Below are 27145 nucleotides of genomic sequence, written 5' to 3' on the forward strand. Positions count from 1 at the left end.
CGTGGCAAATGCCCTTGGTGAAGGCGGCGATGATGACGTCGTCGGTGATGTCGGAGATTTTGTTGCGTTGCTCAGAAAAGCGTCGGATGTAATCTCGGAGGGATTCTCCGGGCTTCTTGATAACGTTGTAGAGTTCAAACTGGGTGCCAAGACGTTCAAAGGTGCCTTGAAAGTTGGTGATGAAGTGTTCGCGTAGTTCCGCCCATGATCCGATTGTGCCACGGGGTACCTGTGAAGCCAGGACCAGGCAGAATCCGCTAGGGCCACGGGCAGATAGTTTACCATGGCCTTGCTGTTTCCTCCTACTGTGCGGATGGCGAGATCGTAGACGGTGAGCCAAGACTCAGGGTTAGTGCTGCCATCATATTTCTCGATTCCAGTCGGCTTGAAGCCAGCCGGCCAATCCACTCGACGCAGGTCACTTGTGAAGGCAGCTACTCCGTCCACGTCATCGTCGTAGCGGTCTGGTGAATGGTGGGGAGCATAGCCTCTTGCCGCGCGGCGCTGGTTGATAGTATCGCAAAGATCGACGGGGCGCCTGCGATGTGGGGAGCGAGGTCGTTCAACTCGACGCTCCCTGTGTCGTTCGGGAGGCGAATGGACAGATCGCTCACCGTGACCCCTGCTCCTGCGACTGGATCCCGCGTCGGCGATGCTGAGGCTTGGTTGGTGATAGTCTTGAGATCGAAGAGGGGGAACTCGGCTGCCAGTCGGCGTGCGGGTGCTTGCGGAGTTAGCCGGGACCGAGGCGGCGATCATGGTCTTCGTTTGGTTCAAGATTTTGATGACGTGCTGATTGAGCGCGTCTTCCTTGAGGAGGCTGTCGAGGAGGGTGATCGCTGCAACCGCGTTCTGTTGGGGAGGGTGCGAAAAACAGTCGTCCCGTCGACGTCTTGTTGCCCAATGAGGTCTCGTGCTCGTCGCCCAGATTCCAAGGCGCGCTGTCGTCGATCCTCAACCTCCTTTGCAGCCCGTTCGCGATCTTGTTGTTCACGCTGCAGTCGTTCTCACTCTTGTCGTTGTTGTTCTTCCTTCAGTCGGCGACGTTCAGCTTCTTTTCGTGTGCGCTCTTCTTCCGCTTCTCGGGCTTGGCGCTGTTTTGCCGTCTCATTGTCGGCCATGAATACGCCGAAAAAGAGAGGCGTGTAGTCGTCCTCATAGCTGTCGTCGAAGTCGTTGAAGTTACCATAATCGTAGCGATAGCCGAAGTCATCGTACTCAAGGATCTCCGTTGGTCGAGAACTGACGTCGGGAGAACTGAGGTAGCCATCCAATTCTTCCGTCGAGACCGTCCCGAGAGGTTGGAGTATAACGCCGACCTCTCTAGAGCTAGATTAGATTGGAGCCGAAGCCGGATCCCGTCTAGGTCTTCGGGTGGGAGACGCCTTGGTCGTGAAGACAGCAGCCAGATCATCGGGAAGTCTCATCAGGATTGGGGGATAGGACCCGTCATCTTGATCTGGTCGTGTTGGAGTAGATTGGATCTCGTCCGAGTGGTTTGAAGCCAACTCGGTAGAGATGATCTTGGGGTAGACCTCGGCCGAGTTCGGGATACCGAACGGAGCGGAGATCTGGCCTCTTCCCGACTGGTTCGAATCCGAGTCGAGGAGAGAAATCTTGCCGAAGTCGAGGCTGCCAAACCGGAACGCCTGCCTGGGAGGGAATACGAAGTCGTCGATGCCGGAGACGGAACCGATCGCACTAGTCGGCGAAGAACTTGATGCTACCCCTACCTGGTGCGCCAACTATCGAAACAAGATTTCGGCAATACTAAAAGGGGATGGCTATCAAGCTGGAAAAGTGGATGGGTTCAGAGACAAGGAATTTTATACAGGTTCAGGCCTTCTTAACCAAGAAGTAATACCCTACTCCTGTCTGGGGATTGATCCGCCGAGTGTATTATTGATCGTATGATCTGGGAGAAAAATCGTGTCCCTAAAGGCACCCGAACCCCTCCTTATATAGGGGAAGAGGTCCGTATTACAAAGTACAGACCATATCCCTAACGGAATAGGTAATTACAGATAAAATACAATCGTAACCGACTAGGATCCTGGGTGTTTCCTTGACATACAAGTTTGGTACTTAACCCGAGTCCTCTTAAAGATATTCTATCCATACATGGCACCCCATACCCAGTCGGACTATACATGCCGTGTAGGTATGGGGTATGCATAATCTCCACACTTGAGTTGGGTGCTGTTTGGAGAGGGAGTTTGTAACAGACTCTTCATCGTAGTACACGATCCGAGGTGATGAGGGAGAAGTCGGCTGCATATATATTCAATTCGGACTTTGGACGTCGAAGGATCAAAGGAAACGAGACAGCGCACGACCGCAAGGGCACTCAACGTTGGCATGCAGGCTAAAATCATAGTGTTGGTCATCGAGACAGAAGGCTTGGTTGAAGCGTGCAAGAGAGGTGCGTGTAAATCGGTTAAGTCGGGCCAGCAGGGTGATCAGATCGACGGACCAGTTAGACTGCAGAGTTTGGACGGTTAGACCGGGTTCAACGGACGTGTGGTTCGTTACAGGAACTTGTTAACAGATCCAAAAGAAGGACAAGAAGGTTCTACAGATGGATAGTTTGCAAGTGTGAAGGACGAGTAGACTGGTGGCGACAGGCTGGTCAGGTCGCATATAAAAATATCTGGCGGAAACAAGATATATCTAGGATTCGACGAGGAGTTGAGATATATGGAGTTAAGCCAGAACTGAAGAAAAGTCCCGGGCAACAGCGGGTCAAATATCGTTGATGGGGTCGACAATACTGTTTGGCAGTACAGGATATATCCAGGATATGCAGGTCGGCATGATGGGGATATATGGAAATCTGCGTCACTGAAGAGGAAGAGCGAAGGCTATCGTGGTAATTCTTCAAGTGATTCAAGGAAACGGTAAATTTTCTCAATTTATCATGGAGCTCAGTCTACGGATGCGGAAAAGCGTGGATGTTGGATTTATTAGCTCGGTTCATAAGTCGACAAGGAAGAAAGGGTTCTCTTCAAGTCTGGTGAGTTTGATTTATTTATTTGGTGATGACGTGGGTTATCTGGCCATGGATTAGATCGAATCAAATCAAAGACGGAAGATGGAGTTGAACATGGTCTTCGAGGAGTTTATGATGTGACAGCTAAGGAAGAATCCAATTTCACTTGGCAAGACGACTGAGATGATAGGTGAGAAGGTGGAGCACTGTTGCAGGTGGAGTCTAAGAGGAAGAAATTACAGGGATAGCAGAGTATCTTGAAGGCGGCGGGTCTGGCGCAGACTCGCCCGGCAGCTTGCGGTAAAGCTGCAAAGAAGATAACCCAAGTCTGGAGGACAGGTGGATCGACATGGTGATTCTACTACTTCTAGGTGGTGTATATTCGCCAAGGTGGAGTTTGTTAGAATAGGTGTCGAATATACTAGTCCTATTTGGTTACGGTTGGACTTAGAGTTGTAATAGGTGTTAGGGGGTGGAGTTAGAGTCGAACTCTGTAACCCGGCAACTCTCTTAAATAGAGAGGGGGGCACCACAATGTAACCATGGTGACTACAATGTAGCGTAGACACGCAGGGAGAGGATGGTAGCGAGGCCATGGACTCGTAGCGGCTAGGAGCTATATTGGTTGGGGAGGAGCGCCCATAATCAGAGCCTCGAGGATATAGGCTTCGGCTGAACCTCGTTAACAAATATCGTGTATTCCTGTGTCGTCATCTGGCATGTCTTGGGTGATCAATGACTGAAGCGATCGAGAAGGTTAGTCGTCGTTTCGCTATATCGACTAACTTTTATAACATATACGAAAGGGACTCTGCAGTGCGTGCCACCACTCCTTGTGACGTGTGCCATCCCCCACGTCGAAGTTTAGGCACGCACACTAGTACACTACTTCTACAGACTCGCTAGATCACTGGAACACGACGCCCACATCGCGCGCAGGCGAGTGTGCACGACAGACTCGACAAAAGAGAATAAACGGTGTGCGAGAAAAGAAATGAAACGCTACAGATAGCTTCCTAGGATAACTTTGAGACACCGGCACTGGATTACTTCAAGTCTAACAGTCGAGGCTGAACACACCGAGGAGCTTCACCTTCTCGGAGAGCTAGCTCCTCCAAGAACTCGTCACGGCTCTCGAACCTCTCCCCAATCATGATGCGTGCGTACCATGCAGATAGAGACGACTGCTGCGATCCGCTCGGTGAAAGAAATTGACGTACCGCATCCCTGGATGAAGCGACAGTGGCGAGCGCGCCCCTCCTCCTCCCTGACGCGGCGTGCCCTGAGCAGCTCGACAACGCAGATCTTTCCGACCTGCCGCCACGCTCGTCGTACGGCACGACCCTTGCTGCCGATCGTTCGTTCAGAGGCGCCCCATCAATATCGGTTGGTCTTCACAAAGCCGTTCGGCGCTAAGTACCAGCATCAGATCCTTCAGCTGATTCTACACCAAGCCATCGGCTATCGTCTATCGGCTGGTACATGCTTTTGGCACACTTGAGACTCGAGCCTGCAATCGTCATCAACGTCCGGGTCTCCAATTCTCCAACAGCCGATTGGTTAACCTATCGGTTAATCGCTGCTACATCGATATCTTGTCAGTTACAGTATCAGACTGACTGGCACACACGCACTTCATCAAAATTTAAGACATGCACTAAGCTAAGCATATTTCCGCCTTTATGTTGTTTATCACGTCAACAGACTTCTAATAGGAAAAAACATGCATTTGAATCATTAGGAAAACCTGCGTATACAGAACTGCTGGTGTTTCTAAAACTTATTTTGAGCTTTTATACGTCACAGCCGGTAGCCATTAGCGATGAAAAAAAAAAGCTCAGAGATCTAGAAATGTGTAACATCCTCAAATTTTAAATTAAAATTTGACTGCAGCATGCTGGCTTTTGATTAATTTAGTGTGTTTTAAAAATTTATTTGATTTTTTAATTGGTTCAAGTATTACTTCCTTAGAGCCCTACTAATTTACCATAATTATTCCCTTTATTCCAAACTTTAGTGAATTTGAACAAATTCTCTCAAATCTCAAACTATAGAATATTTTCTTAGTTTACTCCAATATTAGTGAGGATTTGCTATACTTCAAACCCTAGTGAAACTCTTCCAAATTCATAGATTAAATTCATTCTTTTCTAGGAAAATATTCAAAAATTCCTGAAAACACTGTTCATTGCACTGAAGGTGCTCGACAAAATGCCCAGCCCAGCTAGAGCAGCCCAATTACCACCCAATCTTGTGCAAAGTCTATGTTGGATCCTTGGGGACCACATCCCACTCAAAAACCGTGGTTTAGTTGACCTTCTCCTCCCCTTGCGCGCGCCGCCCTGGCGTCCGACTTCGCCGCGCGCCGAGCCGCCGCGCGTCAGCCTCGGGGCCGCTTGCGCGTGCCCGATCGTCTTGGCGCGCCGTCACCCGTCCAACGCCTTCAAGTCGCCGTTGCCACACCAATCTTGACGACGACAAAGCCGGGACGACCTCCGCCGCAAGGAATCGACACTCGACGCCGTGCGCTCCCATCCAAGCCGCCGCCGAGTGCGATTTTGTTTCTATCCGGGGTGAATCGCGCCAATTTTTGCCGCACGGTTGAATTGAAGATAGACGGTGGTTTCCCCTCTCACAATTCAAACCATTCACCCCTGAGCCAGCCATTTTCACCCTCGCCGCCGCCGCGCGTCGCGCCTGGATTGGCGCCAACACGTCGCCAGCCAATTTCAACCGCGGTCAAGCCAATCCTTCGCCGGTAAGTATTCGAACGTGGCCTCCCGCCACTCAAATTGATCTTGCCCACCCTCTCACAGCCTCTACCGCCCCAGCCGTATCCAAAGTTTGAGCTCATCCATGGCGATGACGGTGTCCGAGCTCATCCGCTCCTCCTAGCCCTATAAATAGGACCCCAATCCCTTCCTTGTCCATCATCGATCATCAACAACCATAACCCCACAACTCCGAAGCTCTGCTTCGCCAATCAATCCCATCAACCACCATCGCCCGTCGGTCGAACACTTTGTGCGCGATCGACTCCACACCTCTCCACCCATTCTCCGCCCTAAATACCCCTTAGAACACCTTATATCAACCATGTTCTAGCATAGTGAGCCCTAATCGAAGCCCTGCGTCGAGTTTTACCTCGCCGCACCAAGCCGAGCACCGCCGCCCCCGCGTTGCTCTGTTCTTTGCCGCCGCGAAGTTTTTCCGGCCGCAATCCGCCGTTTCAACCGATCTCGGTGAGTTCTTCCGTTTCAACCATCTACATACTACCTAGAGTCTATTTTTGCAATCGGTTTGCACTATCATGCCACCCTCTGGGCTTCCGACGTGAGCACGGCCGCCGCCAATGGAGGCGCTTGTCGGCAAGTATTCTCCGCGCCTTGCCAAAGGTCGGCAAGCTGTTGGAATCCATCTAGGCACCTCATAGATGCTCTAGAATCCCTCCCCTAACCATGTCTAACTCTCGTCACCTCGATCACCATCACGGCCTAACTGTGCCACCGCCGCCCTAGCCGCTAGGCCGTCCACGCATCAAATTAGCTCCTCCGCCGCCGCTCGCCATCGCCAGAGATCCCTAGCTCCCTCTAGCGCCACTGCAATCCCAAACCCTAACGCCGCCGACCGATTTTGGGGAACGGCCGGAGGTTGAAGAAGAGAAGAGAGAGAGAGAGACTGACAGGTGGGACCCACACACAGTGCCATTTCACTTTTATTTGATTTTCAAAATATAGATCCAATTCCAGTGAAACTTGGACCAATATTCTTCTAAAATCATTCTCTATCTATTGAGCCCCTTTTTGCTATTTTTGTATTTTATTTTATTTTCTCCATTTTTGGATTTTATTTGAATTCCTTTTGAATTTGAATTTTATATGTTTAACCCTAGGTCTTGAGGATTCTTCTGACTCACTAAATAATATTAATCAATCTCAAGACATCGAGCAAGGCAAGTTACTATATACCTTTTGATCATTTAAGCCTATATTTTATAAATTATTTATTTATAGCCTTCTATTCAATATTCTATTTTATATGCATAATTCAATCATAGAAACCCAGATAATTTAGTATTGCTTATTTTGCTTACAATCTGGTTAAAATACCTTATACTTAGGTTGGGACAGTACGTAAGATTTGGTTGATTTCCGGGTGGCTAGTACTGTCTCGATCGATATAAGTTTTACTAGGTACTTATGTCGAACGAACGGGTACGACCGCAGTTTCTAGAATGGGGACAGACCTAGTTATTATGTTAATTAGCAATATGGCACCTCTGTATAGTGGTTCTTATTTTTAAGTCCTCGCGCAGGAGGCAACTATAGCCGCGAAGGGCAACTTTTAACCATTACCATGTACAGGTAAATGGTTTGTGATACTCGAGTATAAACTATATGGTATAATTCTAAACCCTGATCGAGATGACGTGGTGTCATACGATCAGTTTCCCCTTAAATACCTCGGGAACGCCACAACTCCTCTTGCTGCTATTAACATTACGTTCAGGGCATATGAGGATACAAGTTCATGGAACAGGTGCCACAATTGTTAATAACTTAATACTGGGCCTTGACTAAAGCCGATGATTATCAGCAAGTCGTGGACTGCAGGTAAAGCGTACATCTGCTGCAGTAGAATATCTTTGAAACTATTCGAATAGCCGTACTCATGGAGTTGAGTACCAGGACTCATATGGTACCCTGGTTAGAAATCTAAAATCTATATGATTATAAATTCTTGCTATAACTCTTCCAGAATATTTATTATTGCTTTTTGCAAAGAACCCTGCTATATGCTAATGCATAACATATTTCCATGATAACTTGCTGAGTATTGTGAATACTCATTCTTGCTCTCATAACCCCTTTTAAGATTTGGGTCAAGAGGAGGACCCCTATGACTATTACTACGATGACCACGATAATTTAGAGAATCCCTAAAGGTTTTACCTCCCTAGTCAGAATGTATAAAAACTTCCGCTGTATATTAATTCTAGTTAATCAAATAGGTGAGTACCTATTATTGTAAAACCCTTAGTATTATAAAACTTTAACGTATGCAATGAAGAACTAGTTATATTGTATGTATCAACATCTACTGATCCAGGGATTGATACATTAATTTTAGTCGGATCAAGTTGTTAGTTTTGGACTTCGACAAAATGATATCCACGGTATATTCTTCTGTTTATAGAAATAAGTGATCAAGCATACATGTGTTGTTTCTTTGTTTTGCTGTTTTATTAGAGTTTCACTAACTCGACCCACAAGTATCTTTCAGAGCACGGCAGCACATGTGTGGCCATTTTTTTTTCAAAGTTTAGCATCAGTATTTTTATGATGCCTAGACTGAATTTATGAAGACAGTACATGTAGATTTGTTGTGAAAAGTACTTCATCTATTATAAATTTAGTAATTATCTTTCAGATCGTAACCATAATTCAATTAACAATCATTGGGGTACCATTCAAGAGTAAGTTCACAAGTTCTATGGGTATTATGAGCAAATTCTTAATAGACCTTAAAGTAGAATAACGGTTCAAGATTATGTAATCATTTAATTGAGTTAGCGTCTAGCTTTCTTAAAGAATATTGTTTTTAAGATTATGTGAATTAAGAGAAGTGGCACACAAAACGGGACCAACCAAAATATGTAGATTAATTGCATACCTTCATTGGAATAAGACTGGGTTGTACGTAGGATGCTCCGAGATGTAGTTGTGGTGCAGCCTATCATATGGCCCGCTCGACGATCACGACGAACAACCTGACTACCAGGAACAGCAAAACCATGTCGTGGAGCATTCGAATGCTCATATTCATCTTGTGTAACTATTGCTGCTGCAGCGATGAGTTCATCGTCAGATGACGATGACTCATCCAACAGAAGATGTCTTAAAATTAAAATGAAGCTCATTGATTGATGGAAGAAGGATTCACAACAATGTGAATGGAGAAAAAGACAGCAAGCAATGTAGCGGTATATGTAGGGCTGAAATTTTACATGTTGCATGGTCGTTGGACACAATTTTAATGAGCTAGCCGTTGGAAAGCTAGCTGTTGAACACATCAAATTGAAATAAAAATATTTCATTCATTGCAAATATATCAATTAAAAAACTACTAATTAAAAATATATCTGTTAAAATTTACTTATTTTGAAATATTAACGCAATAAATAACACCATTAAAAATTTAGTCGTTCAAAATATAGTCCTTACAAAATAATATAAATGTATGGTTAGTTGAAAGATATTACTGAAATATAGAAGGGTGTGATATGGATGATCTGTTTAATAAGTGAAAATGGATACGAAGGAGTAATCCTTTTAAACGGCCATCTATTTGTGCATATGGATGATCAAATTTGGATGAACTGTTGGGGTGCTCTAATACATATCCGGGACCGTTGGACACAACCACCTCAATACTTGCTATAATTAATACCGGTAGTCCAATCACTAGATATATTGTGTCTTTTTATTAGTGTCACGTCTGAAATTCACAATCACTAGGACTACATGTCTGGGACCGTTGGACACAACCACCTCAATATATAGTAGTACGAAGTATTTGCTAGTAATTAATACCGATAGTCCAACTGCTAGAGATAGAGATATTAGTGTACACCACGCTGACATGTCAACGTGTTGTGCCACGTTAGTTAAAGTGGCAGAAAAAAATTTAAGAAATAGTCTTATCTCTCCCGTCTGCTAAATATGTAACAACAAATCCAAAAGTGTTATTTGAAGAGTGGCACAGTTTGGTATTGTAATAAATACTGTAGTTAAGCCCCCCACAGTAGCTCTAATAAAAAGGCAGCCAGTATATATACTGGATATAGCTGGTCGTCGTCTTTGCATTGTCTCCTTGTCCGGTACGTTGGTTGGCTCTAGCTTAGCTGGTGCTCGATCGCGAACATCATGTGGAGGCTGAAGGTGGCCCAGGGCGGCGGCGCTTTGTTGCGGTCGACGAACGGCTTCGCCGGGCGAGCGGTGTGGGAGTTCGACCCCGACCACGGCACGCCGGAGGACCGAGCCAACGTCGAGAGGGTGCGCCGCGACTTCACCGACCACCGCCTCCGCCGCCCGGAGTCCGCCGATCTCCTCATGCGCATGCAGGTATGTGTTGTGTGCTCCTCCGGCTTGATAATAATTGTCGCTTTGGAGAAGGACACGGTCATCTACAGAAAACAATTTTGACCAAATAATTCGCATTATAATATGTATAAAAGTGTTAACAAATATATGATTTTATGATTTTATTAAAGTACTTTTCACCGTACTTGGAAAATAAATATTTTAAAAATGATTTATAATCAAATATTTTAAAGTTTGATCTCACTCTGTTTTAAAACGATAAGTATTATCAGCCCGGAGGGAGTATATAGTTAATAGTGTTAATTTGAACTGAAATTTATGTAATTTGAAACAGGATCACTGTTAGCTAGCTTCATTTGATCGATTCGATGTTAGTTTGACCATCTGAGATATGATCTTGTTGCAGTTTGCAAGAGAAAACAATCACCAACGCCGTGGTGATCGTATTCCACCGGCCGTCAATAAGCTTGGCGAGAAGGAGCAGGTGACTGAAGAAACTGTGATGGCTTCCTTGAGGCGAGCTCTCGATGAGTTCTCCTCTCTGCAAGCAGATGATGGCCACTGGCCTGGCGACCTCAGTGGTGCTATATTCATCATGCCTGTCTTGGTATTAATTTGATTTTTTTGGCTAATTAATATTAATATTCATGTTCAATTATTTCGAGATTAATTTCTAGTGACCTAGTTTCTGTATGCAGATATTTTCTTTGTATGCCACTGGATCACTGGACACTGTCATATCATCAGAACACCGGAGGGAGATATGTCGCTACATCTATAACCATCAGGTTTTTATTTATTTATATATATAGGTCCATCATCTTAAAAAAAAATGCTATATATATATAGGCGGACTCAGAAATATACCCATGCGCATGCCTTCATGGCTTTAATAGATTTTTATTAGAAAAGATAGTTCTAGCTCCCTCCATCCAGATATTGCTATAGTTTGGAACGACAGTTATACTTAATTTACTTAATTCTACACATGCAGAAAGTGCTAATTGATCAACTCACGAATAATTTGCTCAAACAAAACAATATGCACATATAGTTTTGATGTACCCCTCTAGGCATAAATGTTTGACGCATAGGACAAGTTTCGATCAAAAACTTTTGAAACTTAATTTGACTACCAGTTTTATGTTAAAATGAGTTTATAAAATATAATAAATTTATGATATTGTGGTATAATTTTCTAGGTCAATCTACTCATATAATTTTTTTTAAACTAAGTATTTGAGAAATTATTGTAGTCAGTTCGACCAGATCTTATTAATATTAAATATTTATAATTGGAAGGAGTAATAATTAAATATTGTTGTACAGAAACATTGCATTTTTTATATTTACATGTGCAGAACGAGGACGGGGGATGGGGCATGCTAATCTTGGGATCAAGCACGATGTTTGCCACATGCTTAAACTATGTCACCCTGAGACTTATCGGCGAGGAGCCAAGCAATGAGCAATTAGCTAGAGGACACGCCTGGATCATATCACATGGTGGCGCCACCCTTGTTCCGCAATGGGGAAAGATATGTCTGTCGGTATGTATGTTAGATTAATTATCAGTACATCTTGCCAACCAATTAAGGTTCTTATCGTTTGCCTATATAAAATTAGCCGCCGTTAAAATTCAAATTTTAAAACTAGATTTTGAAATTGATTTTGAAGTTTTTTTATTAATTTTTATTTTTAGATATACTTTTACATCACTAATGACATATATATAAAAGTTTTACCTATAAATTATTAATTTTTTAGCTAATACGCTATACGGCTTATTATATATCAGTATTGGTACCTAATATTTAACAAAACTTTCAGGGCATGCTAAGGCACAGTTCGATCCAGCATTTTGATTGGAGCTGTTCGTGGATTGGAAAACGGGACAGATTATTAACGCATGATTAATTATGTATTAACTATTATAAATTTAAAATTTAGATTTATTTGATTTAGAAAATTCTATATAGAAATTTTAACATAAAACATATCATTTAACTCTTCGGAAAGCATATTAACGAAAAATGAGGAAGTTGATGAAAAGAAGTAAGCCAAAGTCAGTTGGGTGCCAGCATAGCTCTACAACTATTTACTACAGTTGCGTAGCACGGCGGTAGCCAGTTCAAACCGTTCAGAGCATTATATATATAGAAACCGTGGCATCTTCTGAGTATGTAGTAGTAAGAAGTTAAATTAATTTTGATCAACTTAAGTTTGGATTCATCGCAGATAATTGGAGTGTATGAGTGGTCAGGAAACAACCCCATCTTCCCCGAGTTATGGCTTGCTCCACAATTCCTTCCGTTTCATCCAGGCATGTATTGCACAGTTGTACTACATTTATTTTTAAATATATAACGTTAACAACTTTTAAATATAATATTTAATCTTTAAATATGATATTTAACCATTCATATTTTTGAAAACTATATGTATTATTTACTTTGTTGGAATTTAGTTTATCATTAGAGGTACTCTAAGCATGACCTATTTTTTTTATATTTACACAATTTTTAAGAAGTGAATAATTAAATATTATATTAAAGGTGAGCAACGTCATATTTTAAAAAATTGAAGGAAGCACTATACCAAACACAGCAGTATATACAACAATTTAATGTCAACATGGGACTGAAACTTTAATATAATATTTCGTTATTTTTGTTATGAATCTAAAGACTTGTTCACTTTGCTACTATTTTTAACCTTACCAAGTTTTAGCATTACTAAATTTTAGTAAGGTTGTCAAAATTTTAGCAAGGTTGTCAAATTTTGGTAAGATTTTATATGTACTTATTAAAATTTGGCAACAAATTAAATGTAGCCATTTTTTTTAACTTTGTAAAAAAAATTAGATAAGGTTAAAAATGATAGCAAAATTAACGAGCCATAATTATTTATCTGCAGGCAAATTCTGGGGCCCGACCCGCGTGGTGTACGTGCCGATGGCCTATCTGTACGGCAAGAAGTTCGTGGGGCCCATCACGCCAACCATACTGGCGCTGCGAGAGGAGATATACACGGACCCCTACCACACCATTGACTGGGCCCAAGCCTGCAACGCATGCTCCAAGGTAACAAATAAATATTGGCCTTTTTTTTTTTTGGAAGTTGAGGGAGTAAATCGGACTCGGGCTATAGTTGAAGAATGTAATCAGACACTCGAACGAGGAAAATGAAATGATCCCTTCAAAAGAATTGAACCTGACTTTAGAAAATTTTTTGGGTGTCACATCGAACGTTTAACTAGATATCGAAAGAGGTTTTCGGACACGAATGAAAAAACTAGTTTCATATCTCGTCTGGAAACCGCGAGACGAATTTATTAAGACTAATTAATCCATCATTAGTACACGTGGGTTACTGTAACACTTATAGCTAATCATGGTCTAATTAGGCTCAATAGATTCGTTTCACGATTTCCATGCAAACTGTGTAATTAGTTTTTCATTTTATCTAAATTTAATGCTCCATATGTCCAAAGATTCAATGTAACGTTTTTGGGAAAAAAAAATTTGAGAACTGAACAAGGCCTTAACAACTCATCCAAATTTGATCCTCCATATGCCTATATAGATGGCCATCCAAAAAAGATTCCTCCTTTATATTCCTCCTCACTCCAACGGATCATTTATATTACGTTCTCTATATCATATCATCCTATATTTTATTATCCTATATTTTATTAGTATCTTTCAACTACCATCCATTTATATTATTTTTTCTTTTTTTCACCTTTCTCTTACTTCTCTCTTTCTCTTTCTTCTCCAGTCCTCTCGAGCTCTCCTCTTTCTCTCTTCTCCAGTCCTCTCTTCTCCAGCGGCGGAGCAACGCGAGCGGAGGGGCGAGGGGCGCCGCCAGCGGTCGGGGGTGGAGGGCGGTGGGTACGAAAGGCGGTGGGGGCGGAGGGCGGCGCGGGCTGCGGGGCGATGCGAGCCGCCGCGCGGAGGAGAGGCGAGCAGCGCAAGCGGCTGGCCGACGGCGGGAGCGGAGGGGCGGCGCGAGCAGCGGAGCGACAGGAGCGGCTGGATCTGGCCGGAGCGCGGTTCGCCGGCGACGACGGCATGGCGTGCAGCGCTGCGCATATTCTCTACCTTCGCTCCTCCATGCCTTGATCCGGATTGGGGCGGGAGAACCAGATGGATGCGGCGGTTACGGGATGGCGTTAGGAGAGAGAAACTCCAAATCTGCCGATTCTTTCTCCGGAATAGCGCATGCGTTATCTTTGGAGGCTCGGATGGCGCATCTACTGGAGCCTGATTTTCTCCTCCCATGTGCTATATTTGAGATGGAAGATTGGATAGAGCATCTGCTGGGGATGCTCTTAGTCTGTAACTAGGCCTTGCTTTATTGGGTTTCTTCTCTCTCTGTGTGTCTGCCTGTTGAAGTGTGTATACTACACTATTGGTGATGGCAGGAGGATTTGGTCTGCCCGCGCACGCTGCTGCAGAATGTGGTGTGGACTTCGCTCTACAAGTGGGTGGAGCCGGTGCTAGGCAGCAGGCCGATGAACAAGCTGAGGGAGAGAGCTTTGGATAGACTCATGGAGCATATCCATTACGAAGATGAAAACTCACAGTACCTCTGCCTATGTCCTGTCAACAAGGTAAATTTGAAATATAGGCGACCGACCTTGCTTTCAGGGCAAAAAAAAAAAAAAACAAAAAAAACAACATTAGAAAATTCTGACTAATGATTGAACTAACAAAATTATGTGTTTTTAAGTATTATGCATGTAATATCACTATATTCTTCGTATTTGAAAAATACTTTCATATATATGATGTTAATTTTGTAGTTTTTTATAATATATTATGAAAGAAATCAATGATATTTAAAGTAGAGTAAAATACAACAGCGGTCCTTAAACTTATTGTCAAGTTACACTTAGGTCCACGAACTTATAAAACGCACATCGAGGTCTCTAAACTTGGTTTATTGTATCATCTCGGTCCAAAGTCTCGTTTGACCGTGGTCTTGCCTACGTGGCACGCCACGTGGATGATGACATGAAATTTTTTATTTTTTTCTCCCTCCTTCCTTCTTTTTCTCTCTCTTCTTCTTTTTTCTCCCTTCTTTTTTTTTCTCTCTGGCGGCCGCTGTACCGTGAGCTCCACAGCCACGCCTCCATCTCCTTCTCCATCAGCCTCCGCTCCACTCGCCGAGCCGCCGTGCCGGAGGCGAGCGCACAACGGGAGGGAGGACAGCGGCGCTGACGGGAGGGAGGGGGACGGCGGCGACTTGGGGAGGATAGTGGCGCTGACGGGAGGGAGGGGGACGACGGCGCATAGATGTCCTCCTCGATCTCCTCCGGGGTGAGCGCCACCAAGAACGGCGCGCGCTTCCGGCGTCGGTACGAGGACGGCACGGGCACCGCCGCCGCCCATGATATGGAGGCGGCTGGGCACCGCCGCGTCCGTTGCCGCAGGTTCCACGGCCTCGCTGTACCGTTTGCTTGCGGCTCTGGCAGGGCAAGAAGTGGAGGCAGAGGTAGCGCATTGAGCTCGGGCTCGGAGTCCATCTCCACAGGTAGGCTCTCGGGCTTCGTCGTCGTCGTTGGCGGCGGCGGCGGGGGTGGGGGGCTAGGCTGGGGCACGTGGAGACGGTCGGCGGGTCCAAAAAACAAGGGAGAAAAAAAGGGAGAAAAAATTCCATGTCATCGTCCATGTGGCGTGCCACGTAGACAAGCTCACGGTCAAACGCGGTTTTGGACCGGGATGATACCATAAACCAAGTTTAGGGACCTCGACGTGCACTTTGGAAGTTCGTGGACTTAAGTGAAACCTCCCGACAAGTTTAAGGACCGCTGGTGTATTTTACTCTTTGAAGTATAATGCTAGAGAGCATGTAAAAAAGCTAATACATCTTATATATTAGAATGGAGGGAGTATATATGTATGTGGCTGGAATATTTCCCCTTTATGATCTATGCATTATGTGGCAAATGTCATTATAATTGATTGTTAGTTTTGATTCCCAGCCAAGGGTATGTCATACTTCTTCTGTCCTTAACAATACACAGGCTCTTAACATGGTCTGCTGCTGGGTGGAAGATCCAAATTCAGATTCATTCAAGCGGCATCTTGCAAGGATACCTGATTTCCTGTGGCTTTCAGAAGATGGCATGAAGGCACAGGTTATTATTAACTTTTGCATCTTTTATGCATAATTAAGGGACTAATTCCGTGTGGAAGTGAGGCTAACATGATCAATCTGTTTCCTGCTGGTACTACTCTAAGTTGGAAAAATATGTTTCATCTAGAAAAATTAAATTGTCCTATAATCCTATTACTCCCTCTAGTAAATAATAATTGACATTGGGAGTACTAATCCTAATACTGCCAATGTCAAATATTTTAGCGGCTAAAGTACAATCTAGTGTTGTTATCTATCTATCTATCTATTATATACTAAAAGAAAAAGTACGAATTACCCCCCCGAACTATCACGGTCGTCCGAATTACCCCCCTAACCACAAAACCGGACATTCTTCACCCCTAGCTATACAAACTGGACGAATTACCCCCCTCGATCCAATTCGTGGTGGTTTTGGTCTACGTGGCGTACGCGTGGCAGTCCAGTCAGCATTTTTATTTTTAAAACATAGTGGGGCCCACTTGTCATATACACACTCTCTCTCCCCCCTCTTCCCCTCTCTCTCTCCCTCTCTCGGCAAGCACGGCAGCCCGCGGCGGCTCCAGCGTCGTCGTCGTCGTGGTCCTGCGCGGTGGAGCCATCCGAGGTCGCCGGCAGCTCCTCGTCGGCGAAGGGACGAGCCGTCGTCGCCGTGCCGCACCGTCTCCATTGCCGCCGGGGTCGGCATGGTAGGACACACAGAGCTTCGTGATGCGCACGCCGTCGAGCACCATTTCGCTGCCGGCGGTGACCACATTCGGACATTCTCACCTCCGCGTCGAGCACCATTGCGCGCGCCGTCGAGCACCATTTCGCGGCCACTCCCACCTCCGCGTCCCGCGCCCCCGCGCGACGGCGTCCGCCGTCCACCGCCCGCCCCGCGCGCTCCCTTACGCCGCAGGCCTCCGCGCCTCGCCCGCCACCCGCAGCCGCCTCCACGCCCGCCGCCCGCCGCCGCCTCCGCGCCCGCCACCCGCCTCCGCCTCCACCCCTGCCCGCCGCCAACCGCCCGCCGCCCACCGCAGGCCTCGCCTCCGCGCCTGCCAGCCGCGGCCTCGGCGCCCGCCTCCGGCCTCGGCTCCGCGCCTGTCGCCCCTAGCCGCCTCCGCCCGTTGCCCGCCGCCCACCGCTGGCCTCGCCTCCACGCCCGCCAGCCATGGCCTCGGCGCCCGCCTACGGCCTCGCCTCCGCTCCCGCCGCCCCCAGCCGCCTCCGCCCCCGCCCGCCGCCCGCCGCCGGTGTCGCCTCCGCCGCCCGCCGCCCTCAGCCGCTGCTCCCGCCTGCCTTTGACCGTGAGAGAGAGAGGAAGAGTGACGAGAGTGAGAGACAGAAGAGAGAGAGGAAGAGTGAGAGAGAGTGAGCGTATGACAGGTGGGTCCCACATTTTATATATATATAGAATGCTGACTGGACTGCCACGCGTATGTCACGTAGAGCAAAACCACCTCGGATGTGGTCGAGGGGGGTAATTCGTCCGGTTTATATAGTTGGGGGTGAAGAATATCCGGTTTTGTGGTTCAGGGGGGTAATTCGGACGACCGCGATTGATACGGGGGTAATTCGTACATTTTCCTATACTAAAAGTCCATTAAACTTTCTTAAAACGATATAACGCTGCCATGTGGCAATCCTCAAAACACTCTCAAACTGACATGTGGCGTTAATAAAATCCATCCCTTAATTTTTATTTAACTCAGTGGATCCAATATTCCAAGCCGTTGATTTGGTTGAGATTAAAACCCGGCTCCGGTCTGATCCGCGACCTTATATACGTTGGAGCTGTAGGGGATGATGCGGTGCGCTGACAGGCACGTCGACCAGAGCAGCTGGCCGGCAAGGTTGACGATGAGCGGCGCACTGCCGCCGCTGACCGAGATGGTGTACAGCGAGGTGGCTAGGGATGCAAGTGGATAGTCTCGCTACCCGCATAAAACCCGCTTGCTAGTTCAATTTTCACATGGTAGTAAAAAAACTTAAAGAAAAAATAAACCAGAAGTGAGATAAGCGGGCTAAAAAAACCGCTTATCCGCCCCGCTTACATCCCTAGAGGTGGCGGCGTCCTTGCCGAGGCGCGTAATGATGGGCTTGGACGGCGGCGGGCGGCAATCGATGGCCGCCATTGCGCTCGGAGGTGACAGTGAGCACACGTGCGCTGCTGCAGCGTAACGACGTCATTCTTGCTGCTGGACTTGGAGACAAAACGGTGGTGGCTTGAATGGCTTTGATCACCGTCGGCGACAGGGATGGAAGTGGAAGTGTGTGTGTTTTTTTTTCATTTTTGGTCAATTACCTAATTGGAGAAAATACCATAAAAAAAGTTTTTACTTTTCACTTTAATTGGAACAAACATTGCCTATTCTAGCCATCACCATTTTTTAAGTGTTTGCATACTAATATCCTTCAATCTATTCTATACCATATACCGTCGCATTATGAATTTCTCCACATATTATTACATATATAATCCAAATTAAGACAATAAGTAGTTGGTTAATTTAAAAGTTATATTTATTACTATTGTATTTATATTTTAGGACTTTAAATAAAAACTACAAATTAAGTATATAAAAAAACAAGGTATGTTGATCTCTTTTCTTTATTCACTCACACACACACACACATATATATATATATATATATATATAAATGTAAAAATTACGTGAGTATATGAACCAATTAGAAGGAGGGGCAGCTCTATGGTATAAATAAAACACATTTATTGATAATAATTTTTTAGGATTTGTTACAAAATAGAGCATCTAAACATTCAACTTAAAAGGAAAAGCACCTTATTTTAAATTTGCACTTAATTTGTTAGACATTTGTTTTAAACAAACTAAGTCAACCTCCTTTCAAGATAATGAAAAATATTATAATTAATTTCTTATAGGTATGAAGTAAATACTGGATAGTTTAAAGCTAACAAACAACTTGACAATTTATACCAGCAATGTTGATGAAGAAAATTTATGGAGAAATAATTATTTTGAAGTGCTGTAGGTGTTATCCGGTTGATATTCTGCCATTATATATATGTTTCCTACACAGACACAGTATTTGATACATGTCCGCACAGATGCGTGGGCTAGCTTCCTAGTTTTATCTAATGAGGAAACAGAAAAAAACTGTGACAGATTTTTATCTGAATGATAGATATATGATGGTTGCCAGAGCTGGGAAACAGCATTTATAATTCAAGCGTTTTGTGCTACTGATCTTGTAAATGAGTATGGTTCAACTGTTAGGAGAGCCCACGAGTTCATGAAAAATTCACAGGTTCAGAGTCTATACTTTAATAATTTAAATTTATAAATTAACTAGTGCATAAGGTGATCCAACATAAATTGCATGTTCTTTCTTGAAGATTATGAGGAATCATCCTGGTGACCAAAGTTACTGGCATCGCCATAGATCAAAGGGTTCATGGACTCTTTCGTCAGCAGACAATGGATGGGCTGTGTCTGACACTACAGCAGAAGCGCTGAAGGTCATTATGTTCTTTCTTCTTCTTCTTTTTTTTTTTACTAATGCACCATTGAAACAAGGGAGGCAAATAATTAATTAATCCTTGAAACGGTCAAATAAGTACTACTCCCTCCATCCTAGAATATAAAAAGTTTTAGAGTTGGACACAGTTATTAAGAAAGTAGGTAGAAGTGAATGGTGGAGGGTTGTAATTGGATGAATAGTGGAGATAGGTGGGAAAAGTGAATGGTGGAGTGTTGTGATTGGTTGGGAAAAGAATGTTGGTGGAGAAGTTGTTATATTTTAGAACAAATCCTAATGGTTAAAAGTTGTTATATTTTGGGACGGAGGTTGTACTATCGTATTAACCTAGTCTTAATCAGTGATAGCACACCCAAGAAGCTCATGCTTATACAAAAAATTGATCACGATCTGTTGCCAGTTCTGCATAAATTTTTATTTTGTCTACTCTTGAAATCTTACATAATCTCATTTCCAGGCTGTACTGTTACTGGAAAAGATCTCTAGCAACGTGGTCGGGGATCCAATTGAAATAGAAAGGCTGCATGATGCTGTTGATTGCCTCCTATCTTTCGTGGTATGGAATTATTTAAGCACAGCTATTAAACATGATCTTGTAGTTTCCTTGCAGACTAGCCCCAATTCATTATTATGTGAAAAATTATGGTTTTGTTTACTGTTATTAGTTGTACTAAGCGAAGATAGGTTAAAAGAATCTTACACACCAAACAATGGGGTGTGATATGCTAATAGCCTTTTCTGGAACTCAGTATGAGTGCAGCTGTGAAACCCAAATCCAAGCTCCAATTGACCTTACCAGCCTGGGAGTTCTAAACCAAATTCACAAGGGGATTAAGGCTGCGATGATTGTGGCATGAATGGAAAGACCCGACAAAACCGTGGGTGGGATTGGAGATGCCTTGCAACGAAATTGACAGGGATCTCTTCGCCGCATCAACAAAAATAACTGTCGGTGATGAGAACACGACACGCTTCTAGGACTCTGCATGGATCGATGGGCGCAGACCAAAAGACCTCATGCCGCTGGTCTACGCGATTTCCAAAAACAAAGGAAAGTCCCTACGCCAAGAAAAGGAGGATGATGCCTGGGTACAAGATCTGACCCTCGAAGCAAACTCACCTATCATAGTCAACCTCGTTGACTAGCTAGTTACCCTGTGGGAAGCGGTTCAGAATGTGCACTTAGACAATGAAGAACCGGACCAGACTGCTTGGAAATTCACAAGTAACGGGCGTTACATGGCCTCCTCGGCCTACCATGCGTGCAGTGCTGTGGGGCGCCTAGCCCAAGTCTCAATTCCTTGATTTGGAAAGTTTGGGCACCAGGGAAATGCAAATTCCATACTTGGCTCATCATCCAGAATAGAGTCTGGACATCCAACCGGCTTGCGATCAGGGGTTGGCAAAACAACGGCCAATGCCCTCTCTGCCGTTGTGAAGTTGAGACGGCCTTGTATCTTATCGCCACGTGTAGATACACCAAGAGGATTTGGCATTTCGTTGCTAGATGGGTGGGCTATCAGCAAATGGAGCCGGCCCAATGGGAGGAAGCCCAGTCAGTCCAACAGCGGTAGGAGAACCTAGCAAATATGCCCAATGTCCCAAAAAAGGGACTTCAATCCCTCATCCTGCTAATTGTCTGGAAAATTTGGAAAGAGAGAAATCGGCGGATTTTCGACCACAAATAGGTGGCAACGAGCTTCCTCCTAACGAAAATCAAAGAAGAGGCTAGCCTTTGGGCTCTAGCAGGGGCTAAACGATTGCGCGAGTTCGTCCCGCATTTTGTATAGCTTACGGTGACCTCTCTCTTTTTTCGCTTTACCCTTAGGGGTTGTATTTTCTCCTGCTCTATTCAATGAAAAGGCATTCTCGTGCTGTTTTCCGTTTAAAAAAAATCCAAGCTCATAACCTACGCAACTTGTTGCCAACTTTATGTAACCAAAATGTCAAAAATCCTAAAAATGGTGATTGTAACTCTGCCATGCATATAGTTCCCTTCTCTCTCGCTGCCATGGTTTTAATATGTGAAAATCATCTGGTTAATGTGTTCATTTCTCCTTGCAGAACAAAGATGGTACCCTTTCTACATATGAATGTAAAAGAACTTATACTTGGATAGAGGTGAGTTTCTGCACACTAATGCCCTGATTGATATGCTTTATAAATAACACCAGCAACAACTTTATAAATAACATCACGAAAACTCCATGCCTGTGCCTACATCATGACACGATCAATCTAATTTATGATGTTAAAATAACACCAGCATGATTCATGCACTTCAAATTTGTGAAACTTATTCAGCACATCTTGTATGTTTCAGTACACTTATATTGAAGAACTAGTCAATCACCAGTATGTTTCTTATGGCCATGCGATTTGTAGTCCTGACATGTTTTTTTTATATAACCTAGGTTCTCAGTCCTTGTGAGAGTTTTCCAAACATAGTGGTTGATTATCCGTAAGTGCTGAGCGCATCATTGTGCTTAGAAAATCCTAATAATTAACACCCTTTTCCCTTTGTAGAAATAACTCCTGGCGTAACTGATCACTTTATACCATATGAATTGGCAGATTTCCAGAATGCACCTCCTCTGTGCTTCAAGCTCTGGTGCTGTTCAAACAACTACACCCTAGTTACCGTATTAAAGAGATAGAAAAATGTGTCAGAAACGCAGCGATGTTTATTGAGAGCACACAAGGCGAAGATGGTTCATGGTTTGTAACAAGAGCACCACATATACTGACTTTCTGTCTTTGGATAATTTTTCTCTTCTATTTTAACAATTTGTAACACAATAACTTGGTTATTTGGCAGGCTAGGCACTTGGGGTGTGTGTTTCACCTATGGGGCCTTTCTTTCAGTAAAAGGGTTAATTGCTGCTGGAAGAACATATGAGAATAGTTCTTCCATCAGGAAAGCATGCGACTTTATATTATCAAAGCAGCTCGATACTGGTGGGTGGGGAGAAAGTTATGTCTCTAATATTACTAAGGTAGGTTTTTTTTTTTTAATCTCTAGCTCGCTAGATCATTCCTTTTGAATTTTTGTGGTTGAATAAACATATATTGCTCGTTTTGTTGCAAGTTTTATGATAATTGGCATATAGGATACATAGCGGTGGGTTGATTACCATAGTTTTTTAAAGGAGTACTCCTGGCCTTTACGGAAGGTATTGTGGAGCGAACACTCACAACCCTAGTGGCTTATTAGCGTATAATTAATTAAATATTAACTATTTTTTTAAAAAAATAGATTAATATGATTTTTTAAAGTAACTTTCGTATATAAAACTATTGCAAAAAGATACACCGTTTAGCAGTTTGAAAAATGTGCGCGTGAAAAAAGAGAGGTGAGTTGGGAAATGAGGAGGAAGAATATAGCCTAAGCACCCTGCTGAGTTTGGGGCTTGAACATAGACAAGCTCATCCATTTGATCTGTTGTGCATGTTGGAGTTATTCCTTTTCATTTGCAACAAGAGTTGCTTCCATTTGGAAGAAATCTTATGAGGGAAGAAGTTGGACTGGTGCAAATTTTTATAAATCCATTTGGAAGATTTCGTCACTGATTTTTATTTTTTATGATACCAAACAGGTTTACGTAAACATTAAAGATGATCAAGCTCATGCAGTGAATACTGCCTGGGCAATGTTAGCTTTAATTTGTGCAGGACAGGTGTGTTTTGTTTATTTTCAATTCAATTCTGATAGGAATGACCTTTTTATCGAATGATCTCTATAACCATTTGGATGTCAGATGGAGCGGGATCCAGCACCACTGCATCGTGCTGCAAAAGAATTAATCAATATGCAGTTGGAAACAGGAGAGTTCCCCCAACAAGTAAGTTCGCATTTAAGTTTTGCTGGGATTCTGGGGTTATGTTTTGTATCGTTCGTGGAGAACTGAGTTCATTTTAGTCTGAGCAATAATTTTATGGAATGAAGGACAGAATAAAAATTTAAAGATATATATACGATGTATCATATGGCATGAATGGGGTTTAATTCACCCAGCTTCTCTGACGCGATTGCTAATTAGCACGTACGCGCTATTAGCGTAAGCGGCGCACATTCCTGGCCCATGTAAGACCCACGCCATCGCGTAGCCATCTCTTCCCTTTTTTTTTCCTTTTTCTATTTTTTTCCGTCGTGGGAGGCCGTAAATATTTTGTGCCGATTTTTTCTCTTTTTTATTTTAGAAATTGAATCTTTCATCTTTATTTTTTTCTGAAAATTTTGAATTTGAGCTGAAAATTTTTAAGATTTGAGTTGAAAGTTTTTAAGTTTTGAGATGAAAGTTTTCAAATTTGAGTTAAACATTTTTTAGTCTGAGATGAAAGTTTTAAATTTGACTTGAAAGTTTTCAAATCTTGACTTAAATAGTTGAAAGTTTTTAAGATTTGAGATGAAAGTTTTCAAATTTTAAGTTGAATATTTTTGAATTTGAGATGAAAGTTTTTAAATCTGAGTTGAAAGTTTTCAAAATCTTTAGTTGAAAGTTTTTAAATTCGAGTTGAAAGTTTTCAAATCTTGACCTGAATTTTTTCAAATCTGACTTGAAAATTTTCAAATCATGATTTTGAAAGTTTCAAAATCTGATTGATAATTTTAAATTTTAAGTTGAAAATATTCAAATCTTGACTTGAAAATTTTTTAATCTGAGTTCAAATCTAGACTTGAAAGTTTTTAAATCCGGAATAAATATGAGTTGGAAGTTTGTTTTAGTCAACTAAACAAAGGGAAGAAACAGATGCATGGCAAATTTTTATCCAAAAAGAAAAACCAGAAAAAAAACTACGCTAAGCGCCATTAGCAAAGCGCTAAGCGCTATTAGGGCCTCCAAAGTGCGTGCCGCCTCCTTTGCCGGCGCGTACGCGCAGAACATGATCCCCCTTCTCTGATATTAACTATGGTCAATACATGGGATGGCTACATCGATCAAACTTTACATTATACTTGTGTTTAGAGATAAATTTTGTTTGTTAGGAGGTTGGCCAGCTCTGTACAATCGAGCTATTTAAAGTTAGGGATTCAATTTGGTTTTGGGAATCTGATAGATATTTCCCATCTTCTTTGTTCTCTCATCCCCTTTCTCTGATTAGGGCTCCCTGGAGCAGGACCTTTTTTTTAACACACGGAAGATATACACAACATTTCATTAATAAGAAAGAAGAATTTACACACAGGGAGGGGAGTCCGGAAACTCCCGACCCTAAACACTAACACACATTAAAAAACTAAAAGACACTAAACAAGTCCACTTAAAGCCGCAAGGGCTATCGACCTAGCCAACACCTCTTAGAGCTTAAAAGCTCCTGCTAAGCACCAAAGAGCGCCTTCATATGCTACTTATTGAAGCCTCATTTGACATATTTGGAATTGAACCATTGAAAACACAACCATTCTTGTGTTTTCAAATTTCCCATGCCACCAAAATTATAAGCGAGTTTAGCCCTTTCTTTCTTTCTTTTTTTCTTTCTTTGTGGGTGTCTTTCACTGGCATAGACCACCAGCTTGAGAAATGGCGTGTGTCATGGGTTGGCGTGAGCCGTGAGGCCAATGAAACCTAATCTGTGAAGGACCAATGACCACACCCGCTGGCTAAAAATGCAAGTGACAAAATAAGTTGCACAATCTCCTCAGCTTGATCACAAAAAGGGCAGGCAGCCGGGTGTGGCAATCCTCGCTTGGACAGGCGATTGCCCGTCCAACGGCGATTGTTTACCGTGAACCACAGACGAAGTTTGCACTTCAGGGGTGACAACTTTTCCAAATCCTCCTCTATGGAGCAAATTAATCTGATAGTCCCTGACAAAGAGAATCTCATATGCTGATTTGCTAGAGTATAAACGAAATCCTGATGACCTCCAACGGTGCTGATCCAGTGGATCATGTTGTTGCAAGTTTACCCCAAGCACAATAAATCCCAGATCGGAAGATAGTCCCTAATCACCTGCATAATGAACTCCTTTTATATATGTGATCCATGTTTGACTATCCAATGCTTGAGCCACTGTATGTCGTTTTACAACCTTCTTAGCAATCAACTTGAACAAGCTAGGGGCGAACTCTGAAGTGGCCCTACCCTGCAACCATTTATCTGACCAAATTAGTGGCTAAATATTAGATATGACAGGGACTAAAGTTTAGTCCCTGGATCCAAACACCTCCTAAGAGCCCAACACGTATATTCCAAACTAAGAATCCCCAAGCCACCATACATAGCCTCTGTTCGTAAGTGCTCATTCCCAACTCTCTTTGCCTTGTTTTTTGCGCGCACGCTTCCTAAACTGCTAAACGGTGTGTTTTTTTGTAAAAAAAGTTTTTCTACAAAAGTTACTTAAAAAAAGTCATATTGATCCTTTTTGAAAAAAAATAGCTAAAACTTAATTAATCACGTGCTAATAGACCGCTCCGTTTTCCGTGCATACTGTTCCGATTGGGAACCTCCATTAGCGAGCAGAGCCACATTAGGGTGGCAAACATTCACATTAGACAAATATAGGGCTTCTATGAGATTATTTTGTTTGGCTGTAGTTAGGAAATGAACAACCATATGGTACCTTCTGTGCAAGGATTTTAGGACATACAATCCCATGTTCAAGTGGTTGCTCTGGAGACTTGAAAAAGAACGTACCTAATTAAATCACCAAACTCCTAGGGTGCTCTGAACTAAGATGTTTCAGCGTTACATGTGTTTGGAACTTTAGATAATGTTGGTATATGACCATTAAAGGTTTATCTCTTGTGTTGCTTGTGCTGCTGATGTTAGAGCAAGTTTAATAGTGTAGCTAACTACCAGCTCCAATTCATCTATAGCTAATTTAATAGCTCATTCATTCAATAGTTACATACTACACTATTAATACATGGTCCCATCTGTCATACACACACTGTGTCTTAGAGTCCGTGCTACAGCTGGCTACAAATCTGTAGCCCGCTGTCCATCTCTCTCCTTATTTATCTTTTTAAAATATGTTTGCAACTAGTTTATAGCATGCTATTGTACCTGCTCTTAATTAGGAACATGTTGGAGCCTTCAATGCATGCCTCTTCTTTAATTACCCCAACTACCGCAACTTATTCCCTATCTGGGCTCTTGGAGAGTACTGTCGTCATCTTCACTCCACGAGGCGTGCATGAGCATGGCATATGGTGATAAATGAAGGGGTCGATGGGCGATGGCATGGCTGGAATATCTTATATAGTGTGTGTATGCAATCCAACCTGATGTTGTATTGTCAAGACTGGCAATCATAATTCCTTAGGGAAAGTATATGAAGAGAGTGTAACTTAAACATGTTATTGTTATTGTATTTGTGTCCATGAAGATGAACTCTCTTAAATAAATTTATCGGGGAAAAAAAAGGAGATATGCCTTCAGAAGGTGGGCACAGATGG

General features: G+C 43.3%; 1 protein-coding gene across 2 annotated transcripts; it reads left to right on the forward strand.

The window, feature by feature from the left end:
• Positions 1-9795: 9795 nt before the first annotated feature.
• Positions 9796-27112, forward strand: LOC4350734 (achilleol B synthase-like). 2 transcript variants are annotated; one of them, XM_015762121.3, is made up of 18 exons: positions 9849-10113; positions 10499-10699; positions 10791-10880; positions 11454-11642; positions 12331-12415; positions 13009-13175; positions 14519-14707; positions 16124-16237; positions 19390-19512; positions 19601-19723; positions 20201-20299; positions 21808-21864; positions 22158-22204; positions 22318-22461; positions 22562-22739; positions 23340-23420; positions 23502-23585; positions 26768-27112. In XM_015762121.3, the coding sequence occupies exons 1-18, from the start codon at positions 9916-9918 to the stop codon at positions 26885-26887; spliced, it is 2289 nt and encodes a 762-aa protein (XP_015617607.1). In that variant the 5' UTR covers positions 9849-9915; the 3' UTR covers positions 26888-27112. The 2 variants fall into 2 exon arrangements, with proteins under 2 accessions (XP_025877094.1, XP_015617607.1); XM_026021309.2 differs by lacking the exon at positions 19390-19512 and having other exon boundaries at positions 9796-10113.
• The last annotated feature ends 33 nt before the right edge of the window (positions 27113-27145 follow it).

The sequence above is a fragment of the Oryza sativa genome, chromosome 11 (genome assembly GCF_034140825.1).
Source record: "Oryza sativa Japonica Group chromosome 11, ASM3414082v1".
Classification (NCBI taxonomy): domain Eukaryota; kingdom Viridiplantae; phylum Streptophyta; class Magnoliopsida; order Poales; family Poaceae; genus Oryza; species Oryza sativa.